At 48.9% G+C, this 27,162-nt stretch overlaps 1 protein-coding gene across 1 annotated transcript in view; it reads left to right on the top strand.

The window, feature by feature from the left end:
• Positions 1 to 20,258, top strand: part of PSMD2 (proteasome 26S subunit ubiquitin receptor, non-ATPase 2) — a 674,802-nt gene extending 654,544 nt beyond the window's left edge. Inside the window, exons 20-21 of the mRNA XM_069618807.1 lie at positions 19,359 to 19,477; positions 19,828 to 20,258. Of these exons, the coding sequence (XP_069474908.1) occupies positions 19,359 to 19,477; positions 19,828 to 20,010 (302 nt within the window). The 3' untranslated portion in view covers positions 20,011 to 20,258. The remainder of the gene's footprint in view (positions 1 to 19,358; positions 19,478 to 19,827) is intronic.
• Positions 20,259 to 27,162: the final 6,904 nt, after the last annotated feature.

The raw sequence follows: 27,162 nt of genomic DNA, 5'->3' as shown, positions 1-27,162 counted from the left end.
CCATCCACAACACCTGCGAGAAGGGATCAGTACGAGAAGAAGTACCGGGTCCCGGACGCGGCCCCCTTGTGCCTTCGGGCACAGCTGACCCCGGACTCGGTCGTCTCCGCGGCGGCCAGGAAGAAAGCGGGGGGGGGCCTCGGCCTCTACGTCAACCTCCCCGCCGGACGGCGAGGGAAAGAAATTGGACACGATGGGACGCAGTGTCATCTCATCGGCTGCAACGACGATTAAGGCTGCCAACGCCTTGGCTATCGTAGCCCGCTACGACAGGGAGTTGTGGTACAAAATCGACCCCCTGCTGGAGTACCGGGTCCCTTTCGGAGCGGCGGAGGCAAGCAGGGTGCCTCCAAAGGTTCCGGCGGTGGATTTTGCACCTATCGTCAAGCGGCCCGTTCGTCGTCACAGGAAGCCTACAGGGGACGAGGCAAGTCGGGCGGACCCCGCCGTCGTCGCCAGGGAGGACAAGGCGGAAAAGCCTCGTCGAAGCAGGACTGAACCGGCCGTGGGGTCGGGCCCCCACCGAAGCACCCCGGTCAGAGGCCGGCTGGCGAGCTTCATCAGCGTGTGGGAATCCATCTCCACTGACCGATGGGTGCTGGACGCCCTGGCCCAGGGTCACGCGCTCAAGTTTCAATGAAGGAACATCACGTCCCTCAACTTCTCTTGGAGGTAAAGGCGATGCTCAAGAAAGGCGCCATCGAGCTCGTCCCAAAGAGGCTTCGAGGCCTCCGAGTTTACTCAAGATACTTCCTCGTGAAGAAGAAGACGGGAGGATGGCGTCCCATCCTGGACCTACGACGACTGAACAAATTCATCAAAGCACAGAAGTTCCGGATGGTCACCCTACAGCACGTCCTGGGTCAGCTGGAGGAGGGCGATTTCCTGTCGTCGTTGGATTTGGAGGATGCTTACTTCCATATCCCCATCCTAAAGGGACACCGAAAGTTTCTCAGATTCGTGGTCCAAGGGCGTCACTACCAGTTCAGAGCCCTTCCCTTCGGATTGAGGTCGGCACCCAGGGTGTTCACCAAGTGCCTCGCACTGGTGGCGGCGTGGCTGCGCCTGGAGGGGATCCACGTCTACCCCTACCTGGACGACTGGCTCATCCGAGCAAAGACGAGGGAACTCGCCGCGGAGCACACGGCGAGGACCGTCCAACTACTCACGGACCTGGGATTCTCCATAAACTACGCCAAGTCCCACCTGGTGCCCGCGCAAGACGCGCTGTTTCTGGCAGCGAAACTCGACACAGTGGCGCTTCTGGCCTCTCCGTCGGAGGAAAGGAAGAGGGCCATCTTGGGCAAGGTGCAGCGGATGCTGGTTGCGGACGCGCCCAGGGTGAGGTCCATCAAATCCCTCCTCGAATAATGTCGTCTTGCATTTATCTCATCCGCCTGTGCAAGCTTCGGATGCGCCCGTTGCAGGAGTTCCTGGACGCTCGCTGGATTCAGACGACGGGCAGCTTCGAGGACAGGATCATGCTCAACGAGAGCTTCCGACGAGCAATCTGGTGGTGGGGCACCGCACGCATCTGACGGCGGGCATGGACTTCCAGACCCCGGGCCACCAGAAGACAGTGACCATGGATGCCTCCCTGGAAGGGTGGGGAGCGCACACCGAAAATCTGCACGCGAGAGGCCTTTGGCTTCCGACGGAGAAGTCCCTCCATATCAACGTCCTGGAGCTCCGTGCAGTGTTTTGGGCCCTCAGGTCCTTTCTTCCGTCCCTCAAGGGCAAGGTGGTGAGGATCTTCACCGACAACACCACCACCATGTTCTACATCAGGAAGCAGGGCGGTACCAGATCCCCAGCCCTGTCCAAGGAGGCGCAGGATCTGTGGCATTGGGCCGTCGCCCAAGGGATTTTTCTGGTGCCGTTTCATCTGGCAGGAATAAAAAAACACCATTGCCGACTCGCTCAGCAGAGAGCTGCGCTCGTGCCACGAGTGGGAACTACGACAGGATCTAGTGGACCGCCTCTTCCGACGGTGGGGCACACCCCAGATCGATCTGTTCGTGACAGCGACGAACTCCAAGTGCCGGAGGTTCGCCAGCAGGTTTCCCCAGCCGAGGAGCATGGGCGATGCTTTCTCGTTCCCCTGGGAGGGCGTGTTTCTATACGCGTTCCCTCTGTTGCCGTTGCTGATCCGGCTCATCAACCAGCTCAAGAGGTCACGGTGCAGGATGATCCTCGTCGCACCTGCGTGGCTGAGGCAGATATGGTTCCCGGACCTTCTGGACTTGTCAGCGTCCCCGACAATCAAGCTGCCAGTGGACACGGATCTTCTCTCCAGGGAAGGAGGTGCCATCCTCCATCACGACCCGAAGTCGCTGAACTTGCAGGCCTGGCTCCTGCAGCGTTAGAGTTTGGAAGCTACGACATACCGGCCGACTGCAGAGAGGTTCTTGCAAAGGCCAGGGCGTCCTCAACTCTTAAATGCTACGGACACAAATGGAAGAGGTTCTCTGTCTGGTGCCATGCACAGAAGATTAACCCTCTACGGATTACGGCTCCTCAAGTACTGCCGTACTTACTGACGCTGGCCAAGGCTGGACTGGCGCACGCTTCCATCAAGATTCATCTTGCTGCGATCTCCCGATACACCAGAACCACGGGACGGACGTCTTTGTGGTCTCATCGTCTGGTGAAAGAATTCATGAAGGGACTGTTCAGATCGTTCCCGCCGGTGAAGGCTCCGGCCCCGGCGTGGGAGCTCAACGTGGTGCTGACCAAGCTCATGGGACCTCCGTTCGAGCCTCTGCACTCAGCTCCGTTGAAGTTCCCGTCGTGGAAAACGGTGTTTCTTGTGGCCATCACCTCCGCATGAGGAGTGGGAGAGATCCAGACCCTTTCCTGCAAGCCCCCGTACTTGACTTTTCACGACACGAGGGTAGTGCTCAGGACGCACCCCTCCTTCATGCCCAAGGTGCTGTCGGACTTCCACCTCAACGAACCCTTGGTGTTGCCTGTTTCCTTCCCGTCGCCTTCGTCGCCGGCTGAAAGGACTTTGCACTCGCTGGATGTGGCTAGAGCGCTGAAGTTCTACGTGGACCGCATGAAGAGTTTTCGGAAGACGTCACAACTTTTTGTGAACTTTGGACCTGTCAATCAGGGGAAGGCTCTCTCAAAGGCTTCCATTTCCAGATTGCTCTCCGGCTGTATCATGTACTGTCATCGGTAGGCAAACCGACCGCTGCCCGGCCGTCCGAGAGCCCATTCTACCAGAGCGATCGCAGCTACCACAGTGTTCCTATCTTGTGTGCCCCTGCTGGACATCTGCAGGGCTGCTACGTGGAGGTTGACGCACACCTTCACGAAATTCTACTGTGTCGACCGGGATTCCAGGGAGGAGTCCAGGGTCGGCCAAGCAGTGCTGCGCAACCTGTTCGCCTAAGGTGAGCCTGGTGAGAAGGTAAGAGATGCTTAATGTTGAGTTGTTGTATTGCTTAATGTTGAGCCTGTTGCCACCTCCCGTGGTTGTGCATGTGTGTACTGCTATGTATTCTTTTATTCATGAGCATGTGAATCCATGCCAGACCCCATGCTGGAGAAGGAACAAGTTACTTACCTGTAACTGTTGTTCTCCAGCATGGGTCTGGCATGGATTCACATGCGGACCCTCCCGCCTACCCCTCTGTGGCTCTTCACTTGGTCATACTGCCACTTCACGTGCTACCAAATCTGAAGATGGCTGCCAGAGGCGGGGCTTAGGGAGATGGCAGTCATTGGCTGTGGTCAGTATGACGCTGAGATCAGTGATTGGTTACTACTACGAAAGACAGATCAGAAACGAAACTGATACTGATTTTTCTTTACTGAGGATTCCCAGCCTGATGACGGGGAATATTCATGAGCATGTGAATCCATGCCAGACCCATGCTGGAGAACAACAGTTACAGGTAAGTAACTTGTTCCTTTCAATCTTTCTTGCAAATATTTCTTATTTTGTAATGTTTGATCTTGACAGATGTATTTCTGTGTCTACTATTGTTATCACGAAAGGTAGAGGAACACTGTACTAAATTGAGTTCACGCAGCATTTATTATTTAGCTAGTGAATCTGTTTTTTTTGTTCTTTTGAATGCATTTTTTGAACAATTATTTTTTCTTTATAAACTTTCTCTTTTGTCATAGTAAATTAATTACTCATGAACAGTGCATATAATACATATTGGTGTACGGGTGCTTATTGTACATACCCGTAATTTTTCAAAACAGAACATTGAAGGTAAAAGCTCTGTTGGTTCTAGAAAGTGCTAAGTCGCATTCCTTTCTCTAAACCACTAGAAGGTCAAAAACATGCCAGGCAGAAGGGCAACCTAACCATCAGTCTGCGTCAAGAGATGAATCAGAAGTTCTCAAATGGGACTACTCTAACACACGAAGTGTGGCGTCCGCTGAAGTTTCGGCTGGTTGGTGGGATAGCCTTCTTCAAGGGCAAAGACAAGGTCTCCCTATACAGGGAACATGTAAATGAACTCAACTAGTGGAGGGCTCTTTCTGAGGTTCAGCTATATGCCACAATATAAAAACATGAAAAACAGATAAATGTAAAAAAAAAAAACATAAACTATGAAGAAAAATATTACAATTTTTCTTGGGTGCACGCCAGTAGTTGACTGACCTTAACTGCATTTCTCTCTAGGGCTCCCTCTGATGAAAGAAACCGAAAGACTCTTATTTGGTCTTCCACAGGGCTCCCAACATGGGGTACAGATATAGTATTCTGTGATAAAGAAGGGTGGGAGTAGTTGTTCTTTCTTATGGCTCTCAGGATTCTAACTGGTTATCACGATGGAATCCTAACGCCGTATCAGGTTTGGAACTGGCTTTTACCTGCTCTTCTTATGTGCAAAAGCTTCTTCTCTTAGGAAGTCAGTCTGAGGCGTTGACATCTAATAGTCCTGGGTCATCATGTAAGGCGTCTAGCTGGAGGTGGGAAACAGCCATGTTATGCTCAAATGGAGGTTCATTAGGTATAGGGTCCTGTGGTTAGCGGTACCCAGAAGTGCGCTTACCTGAGGTGGAGAGGGCCAGCCAGTTGTTTTGAGTTGAACGCCTTCGAATGGCATCTGCGGCTTCCTTAGCAACCTCTCAGTTCGGGAGCTATTGGTTTTGTCCAATGTGCACGCGTAAGAGAGTGCTGTCTCTACGTAGCACACATGCGGCTGAGAAAGGGCGTGCTGTTGCCCATGGTAACCCAGGTCCTGTGCTGACTCTAAAGGAGTTTGAGGCAGAAGAGCCTCGGGAGCGGAGGCGTCTTTCCATACAACGCGAATAAACATGAAACCGGCATGTTACTCGCCATGGTGAGCATTTCTAACATGGTAGCCACGGGTGCTGGTACTCAGAAATTGGAGGCCAGGGTCTTGTGGTCGTGCTAGCCACAGTGGCTCCAATAGTAAGTGTAGCCTTTACACTGGTTGCTTAACCAGATTGAAGTTTGCCAAAGTTGTTAAGGAGCTAACCAAAGAAGGAAGCAGTGCGTGGGTTACTGATGTAAATGCTGGCAAATATTATTTGTTAGCGAAAACCGCGGCATGTAGTATACATGCTGTTCGGCTCTCGCAGTAAATTGCAGATTCTATGTCAGAGTGCACAACTTCAGTGACAGGAATGGTGTTTGGGGCCTACTCAGTGTGCATTTGGACAATGGTGATAATTTGAGTACTGAAACTACTCCGATATTAGGCAATGACTGGGTGTGGAAATGAATGCCTCTTGGAGATGTTATGTTAGTAGCACTTTGAACTCTTCAGTATCAGACGATACCTGAGGCCTGCTGGGTGATTGCTGAAACATTAGTGGTCTTATGGGTACCATGGTTACTCAGATAATTGGTCAATAACGGGTTGCAGAGCATGGATGCCTCATAGAAATGCTGCCCGGTGATGTTGGCAGCACATTGGTTTCTCAAACGGGGACAGCCTATAAGCTGGTTGCCATGGTTGGTTAATTGCATGGGTCACAAGGTTGTGCTTCATTGAGGCCCTTGGTGGTTGATTGAAGTTTGAAAATCCACAAGGATTCCTTGTGATTGAGTGTGCTTGTAGCAATGGTAGTTTTAAGCACTTTGCTATCCACCACAGCATATCATTTATATAGTCGTATCATACTGTAGTGGTGTCCCTGGATACGGGCCATGGCTCCATCCCAATCCATCCTCCTTCCATACAAGGAATGCTCCAAAGCCTTCCTTTCTTAATTGTCAGCTGTTTCTGTCGGAACATGCTGCTCTACATTTGCTAGCTTATGCAAGAATACACTGTAGCTCATGCTTTCTTTCATTTTGCTACCTATGAATCTTTTATGTATAAAAACATGTTCCAGTCATTTTCTCCATATTCCACTCATTCTACTCATGTTTATCTGGGCCCTGTAGGTTCCCCCCACCCTTAATACGCATATGTCCCATTTCTGCACTTTGTGCACCAAGCATATAAATCCATTTTTAGCACAAGCCACATTCTTGGGAAGGAGGGGGGAGTTTGCATCTATCGTACTTTTTACAATGCATAGGATCTGACATTACAAATCTATTCAGATAATAGTTAATTGTGCCTTATATTTAAACAATAACTGCCTTCTTCGGTGTCTGCCCATGTCCTCCTTCAGTGCCTGCCCATGTCTATGTATGTGATTATATCTGCATATGAGAGCCTTCCCATTGCCCCTCCTCCCCCCCTAGTCCATTATAGCGCCTAAAAGAAGTCTTGCCTAATTGTAAAGTGCTCGGGATGTGGTAGGGACCTGGTTCCTTCCTAACAAAGGTCCTAAGTCCAGCAAAAGAGTTGGGTCTCTCTAAGGTGGGAGGACATTAGCACTGAAATGAAAATTCGCCCTCACAGCACACACATGCATTCTGGAAAGGTCTCGCACAATTGAATTAATACACCCTGTACCAGACAGGCATCTCAGTCAGGGCTGGTTTCAGGTTAACTATAGCCCTCAGTCCAGGGGCATACAATCACTGACCAAAGATGCCACTCTCACATACACAGAGGGACATGGGATTGTCATGTGACCCCTCACCTTCAAGGCAACAACTACAACCTCAAACTTAATGAATGGCGTCAAGTTGTTAAGATGGATTTCTAAAATCAAACCTGTAGGGGGTGGGGGGGGGGAGAGATGGGGCTGGAGTTTGAGTTTTGGGAGGCCATCCTATTATGGTCAATGTTAGGGCAGTTTTACTAAAGTCCCACTTGGAGGTAAAACTTAGTAAGCTATCCCAGTGATTTGTAGATCCCCCAACTCTTAGTATCAGTCTGTACTACTCAGACCTTGGTAGAGTGGCAAAGCAGTCATTTATATTAAAATATAGATTAATTATATTTACGCAAGAATCACTGTTAAAAACTTGGCATAATAAGCCAACAACACATGGGTATACTTTTAGATACTTTCAAAAGGCCACTTCTTAGTTGGTAGTTGCTGAACGCTTACTATTGTTACAGGAGTTTGACCGGGTGTACTGTATTATGTGAAGTGCGTGGGGCGGGGTGGGGATACAATGTATCCCTTTTCTTATCTTGTAACATTTTGTTACAATTGCGAGTTTTACATGAATGGCTGCTTGCAGTGGTTTTGCCTTCATGACTTTTAGACTTTTATTACTTGCAAACTGTTAATTCAGCCTCAGTAATCCACAGAAGGTCCACCATTTTTCTACAATGGTGTGCTCCTTCTTTTTTTCACCATTGCTTGCTGTGTCTGAGGTCTTCCCCATGCCATTCTAGGTGGGAACGTCCTCAGTAGCTGTTTTGTCTTCGGCAGGAATCGTGGGGATTCCTCACCCAGGCTTCAGAGTATCTTGTAAGGCAGGAAGCGAGGGAGGAGTCCAAATCTCTGCAGCCCTTTTTCTTTGTCCTGGCCTGAACGGAACACTCTCCCAGTGGGGGCTGGCTCTCCTGATTGTACAGCCTGACGTCCCATTGCTGTAAAATGCAAGGAGAGAATGTAGAAGTTGTGCTGTAGTTCCTGATAAATACTCGGATCCTGGAAGCTGCTGACAAGACGACCACTGGAGCTAAAACCGAAGAGGAAGATGAAGAAACTACGGCTGTAGCGATTTCCAACGACCAGAGAGCCTGCTGTGTAACCGGGACCTGCTGTTACCCTTCCTTTCAATTGACCTGGGGATCCCGAAAAGGACATCCCAGACCCTGGTGAGATCCACTAGACTCAAGAAGACATGCATTTTGAGCCATCCCACAGTGTGCTGTGACCTTGCAGGGCTGCAATACCCCAATACCCTGGGATCTCCAGCCATTGTGGGGTGCACAGTCTTCCGTGTCGAGCTGAAACTTTGGTGGCATCCTGCTGGACCTCCAGAGACATGAATAGAGTCCGAAAAGTCCCCTCACCAGAGTGCTGGATCTTGCATGTGACAAGAACCCGCTCCGCGATATTCAGTCATCTTCTGGCTCCTATAAATGGGGCGAAAACCACAGTCTCGTCCAACCACGGAAACTCTTGCCTGGAGTTTTCCCCATTATCCCTGCCACAACAGTCCTTCTAGTGTCCTGTCTTCTGTCTTCATGATGAAGGAATTCCACGACCGGGTCCTTGGCTGCAGATCTTGAAGTCTTCTTACTGCAACTCATCCTCTGTGCTAAGGTACTGTGTTGGCTGGGTTATTTACTTACCTTAAGCCTTTGTTATTTCTGTAAAGCTTTGGGATGTTTTGTGATTGGGAGTCCTCTCATCCCGTTCACCCAGGCCAACTGCTGGAATCCTCCTAGGGTACAGGGACTTCAGAGAAGACACCCTATCTAACTTTAAAGTGTGTTGAACAGTCTTCCACGGGGACTCTGACTTTTGCCTGCAACAGAACTGTATCTCACCCTGCCTACAGCTGGCTCCTAGACAACTTGGGTCCCTGTTCTGCCCCTGGGTGTACTCGTGCAATAGAATAGGGAAGGACTGGATATGTAAAGGATTCTGTCTTCAAAAGTACTGTTTCAAAGTACTTGTTAAAGAGTTGGTTGTTAACTGTAATTCTGAGAGTTAAAAAAGTTCTTACTTACCTTGAATGTGTTGTGCCATTCTGAAATGTTTTATAGGTAAGGTTAATTTACTCACCTGTTACTTTGTTGTGCCTAGTTTCCAAATGTAATGCTGTTGGCTTCACTAACTATTTCTTTCAGAGAATAGGTGTGCAAGTTCCCCAACTGGGTTTTGCTTCCCCTAACTTGCTGGATTGCCTGTTTAAAGTCTGCCTTCGGTTTTCCCTACCTAGAATAACATTGAATTATTCATAAAGTGTAACATTGGATTTTGCTTTACCTGGTCTGTTTCATACATTTGCTAAAACAGTCTTGGGTATATACAAATCTTTAAGTTGCTGATGGCTCCTTTAACTAGTATATAGGTTTTTCTTACCTTGTGTTAGCTGTGTGCCATCCTAAAATAAGTTAGTTATTGTTTATCTCAGTCTGTGTTCCACTGATCTGAAAAGCAACTGTAACAGTATATTACAGCATTGGGTTTCACCTGCCTAGACTAGCTGTGTGCTATTCTTGTAAAGTGTTCTTTCAGTGTAGCTGACCTTGGTCTGCCTGGTGCGTTCTAAATTACTGTAAAGAGTTCTTGGTAATCTTACACTGTTACTTTAATCTGTGTTCCACTATTCAGAAAAGTATCCTGGTAACAGGGTTGGTTGATTGGGATTTCTTTGTGGAGTGTCACTGCATAACTGTCGGGGTCTACTACCCTTGTAGTACAGAAAGTAATCTAAAATTAACTAATGGTGTTTACTCCCCATGAACAGGCGTGGCCTATACTAAATGTGTATGATAAGGTCTGACTTCCCTAGAATTACTGTTGGGTATCCTGAAGGTTTTATGCTTTGGTTTGTGTACCTTCAAGCATTGTGGTATTTTTATAAATGCGGTTGACTCTGTAATCAGTACTTACCCCAAGACTTGGCTTACTTGTATTTATATAAACCTTTATTTTTTATAATACTTCTGGTTGGAAGTGTTTTCTAGTGAATGCTTGGTGTGCTACAGGTTTAGTGTAATTTCCTACAGCCCTCTCTCCTGCCTAAAATGAGCCTGGCTGCTCTGTCTACGCTACTATATACTCGGGTGATACAGCCTTATGCTAAGAGTGGAGTTTTGTACTGTCTGTTAAATGGTTTTACTAAGCCCTTAGTGGGACTTCAGACAAATTGTGCTAATTCCATTCAACCTTAGAGAGCCCCCGCTCTTTTGCTGGACTTAAGACGGTTTAATTAATTCCTGAGTGAGTGGGACCTTTTTCCTCACTTTCTCATGTGTTTTTCACCGATTTGGATTTTGTTTTCAGTTTTTGGAGTAGGCATCTGCTTTTTGTATGGTGACGCACAGCACCTTCAGTGCAGTGTCACAGACAAGTCCTTTGGATTTCTCTTAAGGTTTAAAAACCTTTTTTTGGATGAACTACTGTTCCCAAGAATAGTAAGGTGTAATTGATTTTACTTGGGTCCAGCACACACCATCTTATGGGGATTGCTAGGGGGGTTACTTAGTAGCCCCTTATCCTACGTTCTCATGTAACATTTTGTGTTACCCTCATTACTTTAAATGGCTGGTAGCAGTGGTTTACTTTTTACCACCAGTGTGTTTTTTTTGCCGCAGGCTGAATCCTCAGCTGCAGTACAGCACCCATGGGGTATACATTTTGTCAAAATGGCCCCTGTCTTTCGCCATTTTCTGTTTGTTTAGTATTTCTTGGCTTTTTCTGTGTGTGTTGAGACAGGTTTGAGCCCTTTGTGTGTGTTGCCTTTGGCGGGCTTTAGCCCTGAAGCCCGCCCCTGGCTCCAGTGTGTCTGGAAGGGCAGGAAGTGAGGGAAGGTCCCGAAACTCCCCTGTCCTTTGTCTGTGTGCCTGAACCAAACCAGTCCTCATTGGCCAGCTGCTGTAATTGTCAGCCTAGGCTATGCATGAATGGGAGAAACCTGCTTAAAAGGTGAGGGTTTTGGGACTAGAGGCAGAGTTGACCACTGAAAGAAATACCCGACAAAGACACTGTGAACGAAGCTTGCTGCATCCTCCTGGATCTTTGAATTGCCCGGTGAAGCCCTGCTGCTGTGCTGAAACTCCTTTTTCAGCTCGACAGAGAAGCTCCGGAAGGGACCACTTCTCCCCTTGAGTAAGTGGGACCACTAACCCCGAGACAAACTCCACTGGACCATCTTCCCTGACTGGCTGTACTTCTTCGCTGCTACAAGAACCGAGTACCAGGCGTCGAGAAATCCGTAGTAGAGTGCAACATCTGAAATCCAACTAGAAGATCCCAGAGTCTCTTAAGGACCCTCCAGTAGCAGGACGACCAGAGCTAGAGTCCCCTCACCAGAGTGCATGCAGGACCCAATGAGTGAAGGAATCCCAACCGGTATCCAAGATCTCCGACGCTCCTGTTTGCTAAGGGCTGAAACTGCAAAGTGCTGCTGGACCGAAAAGAACCCATAGCTGCCGACGACCTCCCAAGTACCGCTGCAGGGGCCCTCCAGACGTCCTCCCTCTTGTCCCTATGACTGAGGCTCAGGAACACGGACGGGGTCTGCACACGCTGTAGTAAGACAGAGGTACTGTTTAGACTTGGGGGCACGTACCTCATTGTTTTATAGCTGTACTTTTCTCAGTTGGGCATTGCAGTGGCTTACTTTTAGAGTTGATTCCGACTCTTTTCACAGGCTTAACAGCTTCTGATTCTACAAGGAGTTTCTAGCAAACTCTCTAACTTTGTGCAAGACTTTGATTCTAAGAAGGGTCCTGCTCCATAGACTTTTTCAAATGGACTTTGGCTGCCCTGGCTCTCTGCAGACTCTTCTAGCCCATTGACTTTGATATTGTTTGTCCCTTATAGCTGGTAACTTGTTTCAGACTGTTATTGCTGCGAACGGCTGGTCTAGATTTCATTGGATGATTTAAGTGTCCTCTCATATACTGAGAACCTGTTTAACCTTTTCCTTCCTTAAAACTTTCGTTTCTGCAACCTCAGAACATAAATGCCATTACTGTCCTTGTGATTGACGTCACCTCCGGTTGTAGGAATTGTGTATGAAGCAGATCTAAAGATTATCCACAAACTTCCCGTGATGCTGAAAAGTAATTTTAAAGTATATTTAAATTGTTACATGAATTGCCTTTTTAAAGAACGCTTATCTAAAAATTGATGTTTAATAAATAACTATAACAGAAACCCTGAGTGTAAGTGTTAATTGGTTGTAATTATAATGGGTTACTTGTTTAGTGGGTTACCTAATACCAAGCAGATAAGTGTTGTGTAGTGTCACACAGTGTGACTGCACTAATTCTTACCTTACAAAGCCCAAAGGGGCAACCCAGCCTAAGCCCAAAACTTTATAGGAAACTATAACTCCAACCACACACTATGGGGAGACATAAAAAGGTCACCCATAAAAAGAGTGAAAGACTAGGTGAGAGGGGAAAGAGATTCCCCCTCACACCTAGGGGCAGGGTAAAATATTCACCAAGTCTGATCAAAAAGTTGTGGGGATGGTACAGGTCAGGAAAATGTATCACAAATATGAAAACCTTCCTTAACACTGGGCTCGGATCGACATCCTGAAGTACGAGCGGCTCAGTGCAAGGAAAAGAAGAAGAAGCAGCAGCATCGGAAGAGGTCCTGCTCTTCAAGTGAGTCCTCACACCGACTGTTAAGATGGAATTCTAGAAAAATATTCCCCTTCACCTAGGGACAAGGGAAAGTAATCACCAGGTCCAAGCAAAAAGTTCTGGGGTTGACACAGGTGAGGAAGATTTATCACTGAAATTTAAATCTTACCTAACAGTTGTTATCCTCCTTGGCCAGGGGCTGACCAACCCTGCACTATGACTTTGACAGCTCATTTTCCGTCTAACCAGAGGTTTTCAGATTATTATTTTTTTTATCGAAAACATTGACCCATAAGAAACCATTGGTCACAAGCTAAGCATAAATGCGTTTTGTGCAGACCCTGCATAAATTGACAGCTCTGGTCCAGTAACCAGGATGCTTTACTAGTACCTTTTTACTGTCTTGAAGCACTGGGGTTTTTCAGTTTAGAAAACGGTAAACCCTTTTTTAGGGACTGAGCACTTGAATTTTTCCCGTGACTACTGCAGAATAATCTGTTCCACTCGGACATATATGCATCTACTTTTTTACCACATTACTCCATTCTTGAGTGTAGACTGGCACCACGTTTGGTACTGGGCTAGTGAGGCCATGCAGCCTTGGCATGGATGTATCTTTTAACATTCAAGAGGAGCAGTGAGGGTTGTATGGGGAAGACGTCTCATACGAAAGGATGAGCACTGTATAGAGCAGAGATGCCTCATGGAAGCTATGCTGAATTGAGAATGGACTATTACTCTTGCGTCCCGTCCCCTTTCCTCCATACTGCATGGGCATCCCTTCCTAGGGACGGGATACTGAACCTTTTTCACCAGAAAAACCTTCTTCCCCTTTAAATGTAGAGATGTGTAGGGGTGCGGCCCTGGGAGCATGCTCTTCCCCCGACTCCGCCACCAGCGCCACTCCCCAACCCCCTTTTCTGCAATGATGGGAACGGGCCGATTTCACCAGTGCTCCTGGGTTTGGCCCTGCCATGTAATTCCAGGGATTCTTCTATCTTTTTGTCTTTGTCATCCAAATACTCGGTCCTCCGACGAAACGCTCTTCCCCAGTGCATGTCGACTTCAGCAGGCTTCAGCCGGTGTCCAGCTTGCGAGGGGCTCTTTCCTATGTCTGACCCCACGCTCTTTATCTCCGCTGCCTTGGCCCTAACCACGGCTGAGAAAGTTGTACCGCGTGTGACGCACTAACTCAACATGCACTGAAGAACAGGCTAGCTAGTTGGAGGGAGCTCTTTGATGGGTTGCCTCCAGAGGACTTGGAGAAGTTTGCCAAACAGAGATCGAGGCCCAAAGGAGGGCTGCTATTTTCCATCGCACCCTGTAAGGGCAACTCCTTCCCGAGGAAACGCCCAAGCGGGAGTAACCTCTCAAGTTCTCGTACCAGCACACGCACCGAGGCTAGTCCAGCTACCAGCCTCACGGCCGAGGGGGGGTCATCAGATCCTTCCGGAATCAGTGCTGAGCTATTGCAAGGTTCTTTCACTGAGTGTACGTACACCTGAAGGGGCACCTGCATGCAGCACTACCAGTGACGACGCCGAGGGCAATACAACTTCCAGGCCTGGGCCTGTGGAGCCGGGTAGGCCTCATTCTCCAACACCAAGAGTCTTGGATGAGGCTGTGCTCAGGGAGCCATGTACCACGACTTTGGCACGTGGCACACAGCTCGACAAAATGGCCACTGTGCCAGACAACATAGCCGCTTGTCAGATGCCGCTCCTGTAAACAGAGCAGGCGGGGGAACGTGTTTTAAAGTGTGACTGGTGTCAACCAGGTACATGGCCTACAGTTTATACATCAGCAGCGCAGGGCAGGTTCCCCCTGCAGCCTAGACAGAGTGCACTCCGGCCCCAGCAGGCCCCAGCCACTCGTCAATATCTCATGTCTCTTCTTCTGCCCTCGAAGACAGGTTCTTCGAAAGGTTTTTGGCGCTGATGCAAAACCCCAGATGGAGGCCATCCTATGGGATGGTGTCAGGGACTTGCTCCCTCCGGTCCCTCCACCGGCGCACATAGTCATTCCTCCCATGGCTCCGGCGCCACTTCCCCAGCGTAGCCCCTGCCGGCTCCTTCAATTCCGGCTCCCCTACCTTCCACAGCTCCGGCGGTCCCGCACCAGCCTCCGACTCCGGTCTCCATGCCGGCGCTCAGCACCCCTCCACCTGCTCCAGACCATCCGGACACTCTGGTGGACACGGACAAGGAGGAGGGAGACCATGACACGCCGTCGTCGGCAAAGGCCTTCCATGTCAGGCTTGCAGGTTTGGCAGAATAACTGGGCCTTCCTCAACCCGAGGTAGAGCAGCCCGAGGAGGGGGTCTTGGCAGAAGTCCTCACCCTCAGACCCCCTACCAAGATGGGTAACCAATGCAGAAGGACGTTGTGGCACTGGCCAAGAAGGGGGTGGCTCAAGCCACACTCGGCCCAACCTGTCAATCAGCGCCTCGATGCCAAGTATAGACAGATGGAAGGGGATACACTCTTGTCGGCGCAACCGCCCTCTTCGGTGATCGCTGCGGCATCACTCTACTCGAAGCCTCAGTCGTCCTCAGCCACCTCGTCCTCGGCGCTGCTAGGCAAGGAGGAGACTATCTTGGAGGCGCACAGGAAGAATCTGTACTCCGCCTCCCTGCATCTGCGTCAAGCCAACACAAATGCCATGCTAGCATCCGCTAACCAGAACCTTTGGCGGGAAATAGCGGACTTCCTCCCGGAACTTTTGGTGCAGAGCCAGGTACGCTTCAAGGCGGGTCTAGCAGAAGCCAGGCTTGTAGCACACGACATCATGGAGTTCACTGTGGCCCACATCGATACCTCTGGCCGGGCCATCTGCATCGCCATGGACATGAGAAGGACGGCCTGGGTTCAGGCTACTAAGTTTAACCCTGACATCCAGGATCGCATATTGGACATTACGTTGGAGGGTAGTGACCTCCAATCTACCACCGATGAGGAATTGGATAAAAAGAACAGCTTGCAGACTGAAATCATTATCCTGACGAAGGCCACCCCCAAGACGTACAACCTGTCACATCAACGCTCCGACAAGAGGCGGGCGTTCGGTCTGCGTGTTCCAGGGATTCCAGGAACAGAGGACTAGACAACCTGACCGCTCTCCAAGTCAGCACTGGTGCAAGCAACAAAAAAAGGGGGTGGAGGGTAAGGACTTCTTCCAGTCCCCCCTCCTAAGTGGCAGCCTCAGAAGGAAAAAAGGCATGAGACTTCCTTTCGAGTCCACGTGTTTCCAGTGGGTGGCAGGCTTGCCTCTCGCATTGCGGACCCCTGGATCCTATCTGTATGATATGGCATTTATAACATGCCTATACACAAGTGTTTCAATACACGAAATCTGTAGTATCAACAGGGTACCGCCTACCGATACCTCCCTCTCCTGCCTTCTCCCCTCCACCAGATTGGGACGGCAACTCTGTTGGTGGAGATCCGGTTGCTTGTCGAGAGCCAGGCTGTGGAAGAAGTACCGGCCTCCCAGAGAGGATTAGGCTCCTATTCCAGGTTTTTCACCATACAAAAGAAGAACCAGGCTAAACCTATCCACCCCTCAACCTCTCCCTCCCTCTTCAGAAATTCAAGATGGTTACGCCAGCACTCATTGCAGAGACACTAGACAGGGAAGACTTGATGTGCTCCCTGGATCTGAAGGGGGGCCTACTTGCAAGTCCTGATTTGGCAGTCACACAGCTCCTTCCTACACTTCGGGATCATGGGCTGTCATTTCCAGTACAAGGTGCTACCCTTTGGCCTCAACTCAGCCCCCAGGATATTCACCAGACTCATGAATGCTATGGCAGCCCTCCTCAGGGCCACCATGTCTACCCGTACCTGGACGACTGGCTCGTCAGGGCATGATCCCCAGAGGGAGTTACCCAAACTGCATCGGTGCTGATAAACGCGCTCCACGGCCTGGGGTTTACCATCAACCTCAAGAAGTCTCAGCTGCAGCCCATGCAGAGCCTCACCTTCCTGGGCCTCATCTGGGACACGTGCTCCAAGAAGGTGTTTCCCTCCGAGGACAAGATTACGGCCATCAAGAGGGCCATGGTACACTTCCTTACCAGGGCAGCGACCTCGGGTTGGTGGTACAAACACTTACTGGGTATCATGGCAGCGGTCCTTCTGGCCGTGCCACACACGAGACTCCGGATGAGCAGATTACAGCTGCACTTCGCAGCCTCATGGAATCAGGAGAAGGGCTCCCAAGCGGAGGTGGTCAGCATACCGCCTTCTCTCCACACTGACCTCACGTGGTGGTCCAGGGACTGCAACATGCAGACGGGCAAGCCCTTCCGGCATCTGCCCCCGCAGATCACCATCACTACGGACTCCTCCCTAGAAGTCTGGGGAGCCACTCTGGAAAGCCAGTGTCCAGAGTCTGGACCTGGCAGGAGTCGCATATCAACTGGCTGGAGCTCAGGGCCATCTGGCTAGCCCTCAGAGCTTTCCTTCCGCTCATTGGGGGCAAGACTGTCCTTATCCAGACTGACAACTCCACTGCCATGTACTATGTTAACAAGCATGGGGGGGTACCATGTCCCCCTCCACTGTGCAACGTAGCGGTCAGCATGTGGGAGTGGGCCCTGGAAAACATATACCTCACGGCCGTCCACCTCCCGGGGCAGGCCAACTTGGAAGCAGATAGGCTCTGCAGACTGGGAGCGGACAGTTAGGTGTGGAAATGGTACGACCAGGTTCTGTGGGTGGTCTCCAGCACATGGGGCCATCCTCGGGCGGATCGATTTGCCTCCTGGAAGAACAGGAAGTGCCATTGGTACGCGTCTTGGCAAGGACAGGGCCCCGGCTCCCTGGGTGACGCTTTGCAGATTCAATGGGAAGGCATGACAGCCTATGCATTTCCTCCCATACCCCCAATGCCCAGGGTTCTCCGCAAGATGAAGGAAGCTTGTCATTTCAGCATCATCTTGATAGCTCCTTGGTGGCCGGCGAGATTGTGGTTCTCCAAAGTGCTCAGCCTCACAAACAGACCACCCATTCACCTCATCCAGCGCACCACCTGTCCCAGCAGGGGGTTGGGGGGGCAGGCAGGGTTCTCCACCCCGCTCCTCAGAAGTTAGCCCTCGCACGTGGTTCCTAAGCAGATCACCCTCAAACACCTGAGCCTATCGTGTGCTAGATGCAAGGCCACCAGGAGCCAATGCAGGAGTAAATGGAGTAGGTTCTGTCACTTGGCGAACTCTAGGGAGATCGACCCCCCCTGACGTGCACGCTGGACGACGTGCTCACCTTTTCGGCATACCTTGCACACTCAAGCGTACAGGTGGACACATGTTGCACCTATCTGGCAGCCATAGGGGCCTACAGAGACTCTGAGGAGGAAGTCTTCTCCTCTTCCAACCTGATGGTCAAGAAAATTCTGGCGGGCTTGTCCAGGCTTTATCCGCCCATCAAGAGGCCACACCCCATGTGTGGGACCTCAATGTGGTGTTGGGTGCCTTGGCACACAAACCATTCAAGCCAATGGCATCCATGCACATTAGGCTGGTCACCATTAAGACAGCTCTGCTAGTAGGGCTCAACTCCGCTAGCAGAATCGGCGAGATCCAGGCTCTGGTGGTATCGGAACCCTATACCACTTTCCACAAGGATAAGGTGGTCCTGTGGACTCACCCGGCGTTCCTACCTAGGGTACCCTCCGCTTTCCATCTGAATGAGGAATTAGTCTTACCTACATTCTTCGCTGACCCCAAGGGCGAGGCTCAAAGAGTCTTGCACTGTCTGGATGTCAGACGCGCTCTGAAATTCTATCTGGACCGGACCAAGGGCTTCGCAGGTCAAACGCTCTTTTTGTCACCTTCGGGGGCTCCAGACCCATTTATCAGGCATTCAAGGCTTCTATTGCACAGTGGATGGTTGCGGCCATCAAAGAGGCCTATAAAGGGCAGCACAGGCCGCTGCCAGCCGACATGCACGCTCAAGCGGTCAGAGCCAAGGCCACAGCCATCGCCTTCCAGTGGCAGGTTCCGTGGCAAGTCCTAAGCAGGGAGGCCACCTCCGGCTTTCTGTAAGCACTACTGTTTGGACGCCGACTGAGTCAGACGCGGCCTTTTGACAGGCTGTTCTAAGGAACTTATTTGCTTAAGGAGGGTCTCCTCTCCACCCTGTGGCTACATTCAGTTGTAATTGCTCATGCAGTATGGCAGAAAGGGGAGGGGGCGTAAGAGTAATTACTAGTTGGTCATCGTACGTACTCTTAGTCCTTAGTCCCCTTTCCTCCTTACGTCCCACCATCCTAATAATACTGGTGTCATTAGGCAATGTTATATATTGTTGACGTGTCAATGGGGACTGAGGAGTGGCGCCGGTGGGCGGATTTAGGGTAGCGCATGCTCCCAGAGCTGCACCCCCGCGTGCCTCTATACTTAATGGGGTAGAAAGTTTTTATGGTGAAAATGGGGACACAGGATCATCACTACGGTGAATAACTAGTAATTTCTGGTGCAATGTATGCTACATGGAGAGGAGGGAGCTAACCGCGAAGAGCTGCATGGAGGGGTGCGGTGGGGGACAGGGCTCAAACGTGAAGATGAATTGCATGGGGAGAAGCTAGCTCACAGGGAAGGAAAATAGCTGGATGGGAAGGAAAGGAGCCTCATTGTGGCGCAGAATGGCAGGATAGCTGTAAATGGAGAGAGTAATTAAACCGTGTCACACCTTGATTAATATTGTTTGTGTGTCGATTTACTCCCTTTAGTTATCCTGGGCAAGTCCCACTACGTCCTGTATGGTCTTGTTGCTGCTATGCAGCCGCGCATGCTGGTAACCTTTGATGAGGAACTGCGACCGTTGCCAGTCTCTGTTCGTGTGGGCCAGGTAAGGAAAACGGATCACTCCTAGTCTCTACGTCACTTAACATACTGTGATTTTCTTTTGCAGTCTCTTACCCTTCTTGGGGGCAAGGATCGTATGTTCCCCTGATGCACATGCACTGACATTACACTTTGATGCCCTATATCTTAGAGGTGTCTTCACATTAGGTTTTATGAATTGTGGCAGATGTTGCTATCTGCCTGGCTCTGTGCTCTTACACGCGTTAAGACTTATACTGTTACGCTTGCCTTTCTCCACATAGGTGAATACAAACACGCTGTTTCCCAGTGAGGCACCAAGTCTTTCAGCTAAGTCTGTGCACCTGCTAACTTAGTGTTTTTGTTTTCTCACAGGCTGTCGATGTTGTTGGGCAGGCTGGCAAACCCAAAACCATCACTGGCTTTCAGACGCATACCACCCCAGTTTTGCTTGCACACGGCGAGAGAGCAGAGTTGGCCACAGAGGAATACCTGCCTGTAACACCCATTTTAGAGGGCTTTGTCATTTTGCGCAAGAACCCAAACTATGATGTGTAGCAATGGCATGAGATTTGAGCTGCTTAATCACCAGCAGACGCAGAGATGTTGGAACTTTTACAGGTGTCTTTTCCTGTGTGCCACAGAGGTTTGATTGTGAGCACAACAGGAGTTACAACCTCCAGGACAATATGGGAATCTGGCTACTCATTTGGAGAGGAAGAAGTGTATGGGTTCCTAGTCACTTTTTGTTGGTTTTGTTACTAAACTATTCCTGTTAAATAAATTTCCAGTTTATGTCCTCCGGATATTGTAGGTATTCCTACAGCCAATCATCTCACTGTCGAGCTGTATATGCCTTTGCCATTTTAGGTTCCCATCGCACCTTCAAGCTTTCTTGATCTCAAATGGAATTTGAATAGCTCCTACAGCACAGCATTTCCAATGGAGAGACTTGCCTGTGTGCATCGATTTGGAGAATGTCCTTTCCAAGATAAAGGTCATACTACACTATGTAAAGGCACCTTTTCCTTTTTGGAGTATTCATTAATACTAGCTGTACCCGTCTTGTATGCCGATCTAGTGCTCTCTCTCAACCAATACTTGAGTCCACCCTTCCCTTTTGTCCTGACAGGGTCCCAGATTGCACTACAAGAAGTGTTTGAGCGGGTGTGTAGCTGTCTTGAGAGCCTCAATGCGTTATCTTTTGTCATGGAAAGGAAGTGAGGGCTGAGTGAGGCAACTGGGACTTCATATTAGTGGTGACCACATTTTCAAAAACAGAAACCAGAACCGGCAACCAACATGAAGGTATGACTCGAATTTGACAGTGGCTCCCAACACAAAAATGGGACCGCACTTCGGTAGCATGGAGGAGGGTGGGTCAAACATAGGTGCTCTAGTTTATCCAAGTCATATAACTTTGGCATAACTTGCAATGCTAACCGAGTTCATTTGAATTTAAGATATTTGGCTAACAAAGTCAAGTCATTGAAGTTTATTGAACTGGATTCAAAAAGTGCTTGTGCATGATTTTTTTAGCCCTATTACTTTGGGAGCTACGTAGGCAGAGAGCTACTAGGGGCAGTAATCCAAAGTGGCACTGCCTAACAGGGTTTCATATCCGGAGGGGTCGTTCCTGCTTAACCTCTGTTATACACCCATCCCCCCCCCCCAAACACAGTGCTTCTTTGCAGTTTGCTAGAGCTGCCACAGAGAAGAGGGCAAGGTGCTTCCTGCTTTTTTAATGGTTTATGGTAGAGTGAGAGCAGCTTTGACCACGACATCCCCCGAAGGTTGGGGTGGGTATGGTATTTGGAAACAAACGTCATCACGAGTGTCCTGCAAGACTGTCAACATTACACTCAAAGCACATGTCTGCAGAGGACCATGCTGCAGGGTCTGCAACATTTTATTATCAATGTTTGGCAAGTGTGTGTGTCTGTGTGTGTGTGTACTGTAACATATGCTCTAGTACAGGGGTACTCCTTGGCCATCTTTGACCTGCACACATTAAACTTTAAATGGATTGCTTTGTCCTGCAGATTCCTCCTCAGATAGATATCTCTTCCAGTGTCAGCTGCTAAGAAAACTTTTCGAAAAGGCTCGTAGTGAACCTCGATTCAGCCTTTGATCCATCGTGACTCAAGGCAACTGTTGACTCCGGAAGTGACGTCGGTTGTTGTACATATACCACGTCACTATACCCCCTTACCTCAGTTCCTTTTTTACGTGTGTCCTGATTGCAGCTCCAAAATGTCTCTGACTGACCCGCACGTTATCTGCCTTGACGCTGATCACATCACTGGCAATTGTGGGTCTTGTCAGAAGATGAACCTAAAGTCATTATGGGAGCGGGCAGCAAAACTGAAAGTTTGACACCCTTCATCAAGGTCGCCGGCCCGGTTCACTACTTGATCGTCCGTATAGGAGACGGAGGACCCCACTCTGGAGATAGAGGACGGTAGCCACAAGAAGATCACACTCCAGAAACCACTCTTCTCCCTCGTCTCACAAAAAGAAACGTCGTCATCGATGCCGACATGACTCAGATTCTTCTGAGGAGCGAGGTAGGTCCCAATCTGGCTTGAGGGCCTAATGGGAAGCCTTTAAGGAGCAGATGCTCCAGATCAAGGCAGCCACTGCAGGTACGAGGCAACCCTTGATGCAGCAGGCTGGGGAAGTCCTAGTTATGCCCGACCTAATTGGGATAGGTGGGGGATCTGTTGACTTTAGCACCCCCGGCCCCCCACGACCGTCGCCAAGTCGACAATGCCTTCAAAGCCGCAGTCGGCGCTGACTATCTCGGTCAATGTCGTTCTCTGACGTTTAAGAAGTCCTTTGTCCCCGAATCCCAAAATTGTTTTTCAAGACTGATCTACATTTTCGGCGATGATGGGATCAGACTGACTAATTTCAGCAGGTACTAAGAGGGTCCTCCAGCAATGCTTTTTTTTCGCCAACCTCAACTTGGCGGAAGGCCTACATGACGCTAGCGGCTTAGAAAGCTCCCCCGACCGGGAGACAGAGGAGGCCACACCTTATAGATGATTCTAAGTGATCCAACCGTGGCTGATTTTGCCACGGCTGGAAAGTTTGCATGAGAAAGGTGCGAACTACCAAAAGTTTGCACCTTTCTCATGCGAACACGCATACTATAGGGGCTGCAGGGGTGTCCCCTGCAGCACCATGCTCACTATACCACAAAGCATTTTTTTTTACTTACCTGCAATGCTATCACCAAAGGTTCGAACTTTTGGTGTTCGAACCTTTGGTGGTAGCATTTTTTGGTCGTATTGTACGGTCGTACCTTTTTCTCCGGTCCGATCGTACAATACCTTATAGACATGCAAATGTTAAATTTCGGAAACCGTGGAGAGGTCGGTGGATGCCCTAGGCTTGTTTGCTCCCACGAAGCCGCTGTCAAGCTACAAGCTTAGATATCCTAGATAGGGGCCCACCTACTGAGAGGGCAATGCCATTCAATGCAGCAATTGCAGACCCCATTGCCTCCATGTGGCAAAGACCCTGTTGCGCACCTCCAGTGGATTCGGAGTTGACAAAAAAATATAAACCCGCGAGGGGAGATCCCCTCTACTTGCCGACTAATCCTACGCTTTAGGGATTAGTGATCCATGCAACTACGGTTAATACAAGTCCGTGTACATCAACCTCACAACTTGCCGACCCATAGGGAGTTGAAAAAGTATGCTGCCTCGGCCAAGATGGTTTTTTCATCTAGTAGTATGACTCAATGCTGTGAAGGCATTGGGTGCTTTTTTTTTTTAAATATACTCCCGGCCTGTGAAGAACAATACAGGAGGCAGCAGAACACATTCCCAGAGGGGGAAATGTTGGATGGTTTTCTGCATTTGATAGACAGCAAGTAGGTAGCCTGCAATCGGGCCTGCGCGTTGCAGATTATCTGGGCAGGGATTTGGGGTCAGCACCTGTAATGCACAGGCAAGCTTACTGAAAAAATTCCCGGTTTTCCCCAATGTTCAATCATAGTTGCTCGACCATTGCCTCTGTTCGGCCCCAGGGCTGATGAGTCCTTGGAAAAATTCAAGGACTCAAAGTTGTCTGAAAAGTCACTGGGCCTGGCAGTCCAACAGCCACAAACGATGCAATCTTTCTGTTTTCCATCCATAGGTAGAGGCTTTCAGCGGTTTATCCTATTTGGGAGAAAGGCACAGCCAATGCAAGGGGCAGAGGTGTTAACTGCGCTCCAGAAGGGGCAGGGGACCTCTAGGGGCCAGCAGCGGGGCCAACACTGGCTGCAAAGCTGCTTTGAGTTCTCCTCCCAGCTGTAGGATTGCAAAATAGAGTTTTACCCTCATAGGTATCTAAATAACACTTAAATTCAAGGTTGATTAAATAATTATTTATAAATTTAAGTCGGTTTTTAAAAAAGCCTTCTTTAGAAGGGAGCAATTGGCAATAGTAAAAATACACTCCAAAATACACTCATTCAGTAAAGTAAGCAGATACGCTTTTGCGATGGCACACAGAATTTCCTACATCCTCATGTGACTTCAATAGCTAGAGCTAGGATACTGTGGACTTTAATATATCACTTATTACTCTTTAACTTTAATACTGAAATTGTGGCAAAAAGAAAAAAGGTTGGGGAAGGAAACTATTTCTAAAACAGGTAAGCACTTTCAACCCCCCCCCCCCCCCCCGAAATGTAGATTAACCCTTTCTCGGCTATACAAGTAAGGTATGTATGACTTTTTGAAGGGATAGTTAAAACACAAAGTCAGAGGTTACAACAGTCTTCAGGGAGAGCCAGGACTGCCAATGTCATTTGAGAAAAGTCTAGGGGAGCTGAAGCACTTCTTGAAGGGAAGTAAAAAGTCTTGCACAAAGTTAGTTTTGTTGAAAAAGAAATCACTGTTGGGCCACACGCTGGAAGGCTTGTGGAGGGCAAATCTGCAAGCAACTCTGCAAAGAGCAGCCAATGCAAGTCTCAACTGAGACCAGGCAAGCTACACACAAACCCTTAGTTCACAGTACCTTAGGTCTGAAGAAATGGTTCAAGCTGGCTTCTGTTCATGTTGTAGTCTGGCAGATCCGGTTGTTCCTGGGCCTCAGTCGTGGGGAAAAGAGGGAGGACGTCTGAGGACTCCTGCACTACGGTTTGAAGGTCTGCGGCAACAATGGACAAAGCTAAGATCAGTGGCACTTTGCGGTTTCAGTTTCTCTGTAATCTAGGCAGAATCCTGTGCAGTTCCCTTAGGGAGCGCTACACAAGATTAGCACTACAGGTGAGAGCAATAAATCCCCTTTGGTATCAGTCTGTACCACAAAGATTTAGTTGGTAGCTGTGGCTGAGCAGTCAGACTTTTATCTCAAGAGGGAGATGAGCAGTATTCAGGGTTTACACAATAGGCCTACAGTACTATGGCACAACACTGACCAAAGCTTGGTATTAAAAAGTAGATATATATTTATTTTATACACTTCTAGATAAACACATCTATCACAGTTCTTAAAGCAAGTTAAATAAGGCAGAGGAAAACTATACACACTCCCTAGTTAAATTGTAGACCAAGTGAACCAGAGTGAAAACTGAGCAAAACGGCACAGTGAAAACTACACACAAGGGAGACTTGTATCAATTTCTCACAATGGAGGGAAAGCACAAGTTATATAGAAATAGCTTCTTAAACACCCTAGAAACACTTACCCTAAGTTTGTGAACCAGATTAAGCAAGATAGTGCATCAGTATAGACAATACTTAAATGAAAATTGATTAAGATGGCATTTCACAAGCTTTAGAAAGGGGAAGAAAAAGGGTAGTTATAAGAAGTTGGTGCATCAACACAGTTCTAATTGAGAATCAATCTAAAGAAGGCAGTTCTAACAAATGTAGCCAGAGTCAGCAGGCCTGTGCCAGAGTCAGTGGTACAGGGCCAGGGCCCAGGAGCAAAATGTTCTTGTAGCTGCAGTCAAGTCTTTGGTTAACGATTTTGAAAAGGTGGATGCAGAAGTTGAAAGACAATGTTAAGAGAGAGCGGCGCCCAACCCAACAGGTAGTTAAAGGATTTAAAACACCTTTAGTGCTACCACGAAGAAAGGGCGGCCTGGTGGAACAATGTACCTTTAAAATGAAGAAGTGGCTCCTGCGGTGGCGGTTGTTCCTGGTAGTTCCTACAGTTCGGGTGATCCAGCAGAGGAAGAGAGGCTCTCGTCCTGGAGGAAGGTTTGAGTTACTGCACTACCCAGGGATGAAACCAGCCGCGGTGCTGCCCGACGAATAAAAGGTACGCTCATTTAAATCGCGGTCTGGGTGGACTGGTGCCTGGCTATCCGGCCTCAGAGTACAGGGTACGGGAGATTCGACCAAGGCAGGTCCGGGAAGGCGATTGGCAAACTGGTTGGCCCCACCAGCTCAAGGGAAGAATGCTCTTGCAGGTGAAGATCTTCTCTCGTCGTGTGGAGAAAAGTTGAGATGCTGCAGCAGGGCTTCACCGGTGGTTGTCGTTGCAGATGTCTTTGGCTTCTCTCCTCTTCAGTTTTAGTTCCAGTGGCAACGTCTTGCTCTTCCAGTCCTCAGGACCCTGCTTTTATGCAAAAAGATCCCCATTCATACAGCCTAGCTGTCACTCACAGTGGAGTGGTCATCTTGGCGGGAGACCCTCCAGCCTATCAGGATAGAGTGCGACATGGGTTGCTGAGGCAACCCTGTCCAGGGGTCCTACTCCCCCTCCCACACAATGGACCCACACCAAACTCAGTGGTGCCGAAAGGAGGGCTTCTCGGCAGAAGCCTGCCAAACGGACGAACAAAGGATCCTCGACCTGGGTTGGGAGTTTAGAGAAAGACACGAGAAAGAAGTTATATTAAAGTTCTGGCAAATAAAACCTACCGGAGTAAAGTTAATATTAAAATACACCGGCGGTATGTTAGAGGCTGTCAGAAAAAGTGGTAGCCTCGAACAATGGGAAAATCCCATAGGAAAATATTTGCGGTTGAATATTTTTGGTAGTAACCACTACCACCAGCCAGAAACCTTTGAGAGTGACTGTACGGTACCCTCTTGAAAATGAACAAAAGGGAAAAACTATTAACCCGTTCCAGTACCTCCATAGTAAGATGGGTTGTACTGGTTTTGTTAAAAAAGCAAAAGGAGAAATGAGTGGGCACCACAGGGTAAAAAAATTTAATGGAACTACTTCATGCAAAAGTGGTGATCATGTCTTTGTTCACAAATATGTTCAAACGGAGCTGGCTGTGATAAGTCTGGAGACACCCTGACTTAAAATTACATCAAAAGCTGTAGACCGAGTAAGAATACTTGGTCACACAGCCGCTCTCCATTGGGCCCAACCTGGGCGGTGAATAGTGAATAGTTGAAGAAAGTTCAATCAATTATCAAAAGGTAGTACACTTGTTCCAAATGAAGAGTCCGTTGTGGTTTTAGCAAAAGTAATGATTTATCAGTAGAAACTCAAAATAGGGCTTTCACTAATACATTCTTAGTGAGGAAGCAGTTGCCACAACTCAAAAGCAGATCAGACTTAATATGCCAATGCATTTCGGAAAAAGATTTCCTTCTTCAGGGCAAGTCGGGTACATTACAAACAAGTAGCACATGCAATGGAGAGCGGCTGTGTGACCAAGTATTCTTACTCGGTCTCCAGCTTTTGTTGTACTGGTTTTGTTCACTGAAATTGACTAGTAAAGTCAATGGGGACTTTACATGC

The sequence above is a fragment of the Ambystoma mexicanum genome, chromosome 10 (genome assembly GCF_040938575.1).
Source record: "Ambystoma mexicanum isolate Mex_15411 chromosome 10, UKY_AmexF1_1, whole genome shotgun sequence".
Taxonomy (NCBI): domain Eukaryota; kingdom Metazoa; phylum Chordata; class Amphibia; order Caudata; family Ambystomatidae; genus Ambystoma; species Ambystoma mexicanum.
Note: the sequence above shows the minus strand (reverse complement) of the source record. Positions and strands in the feature narration are given on the sequence as shown.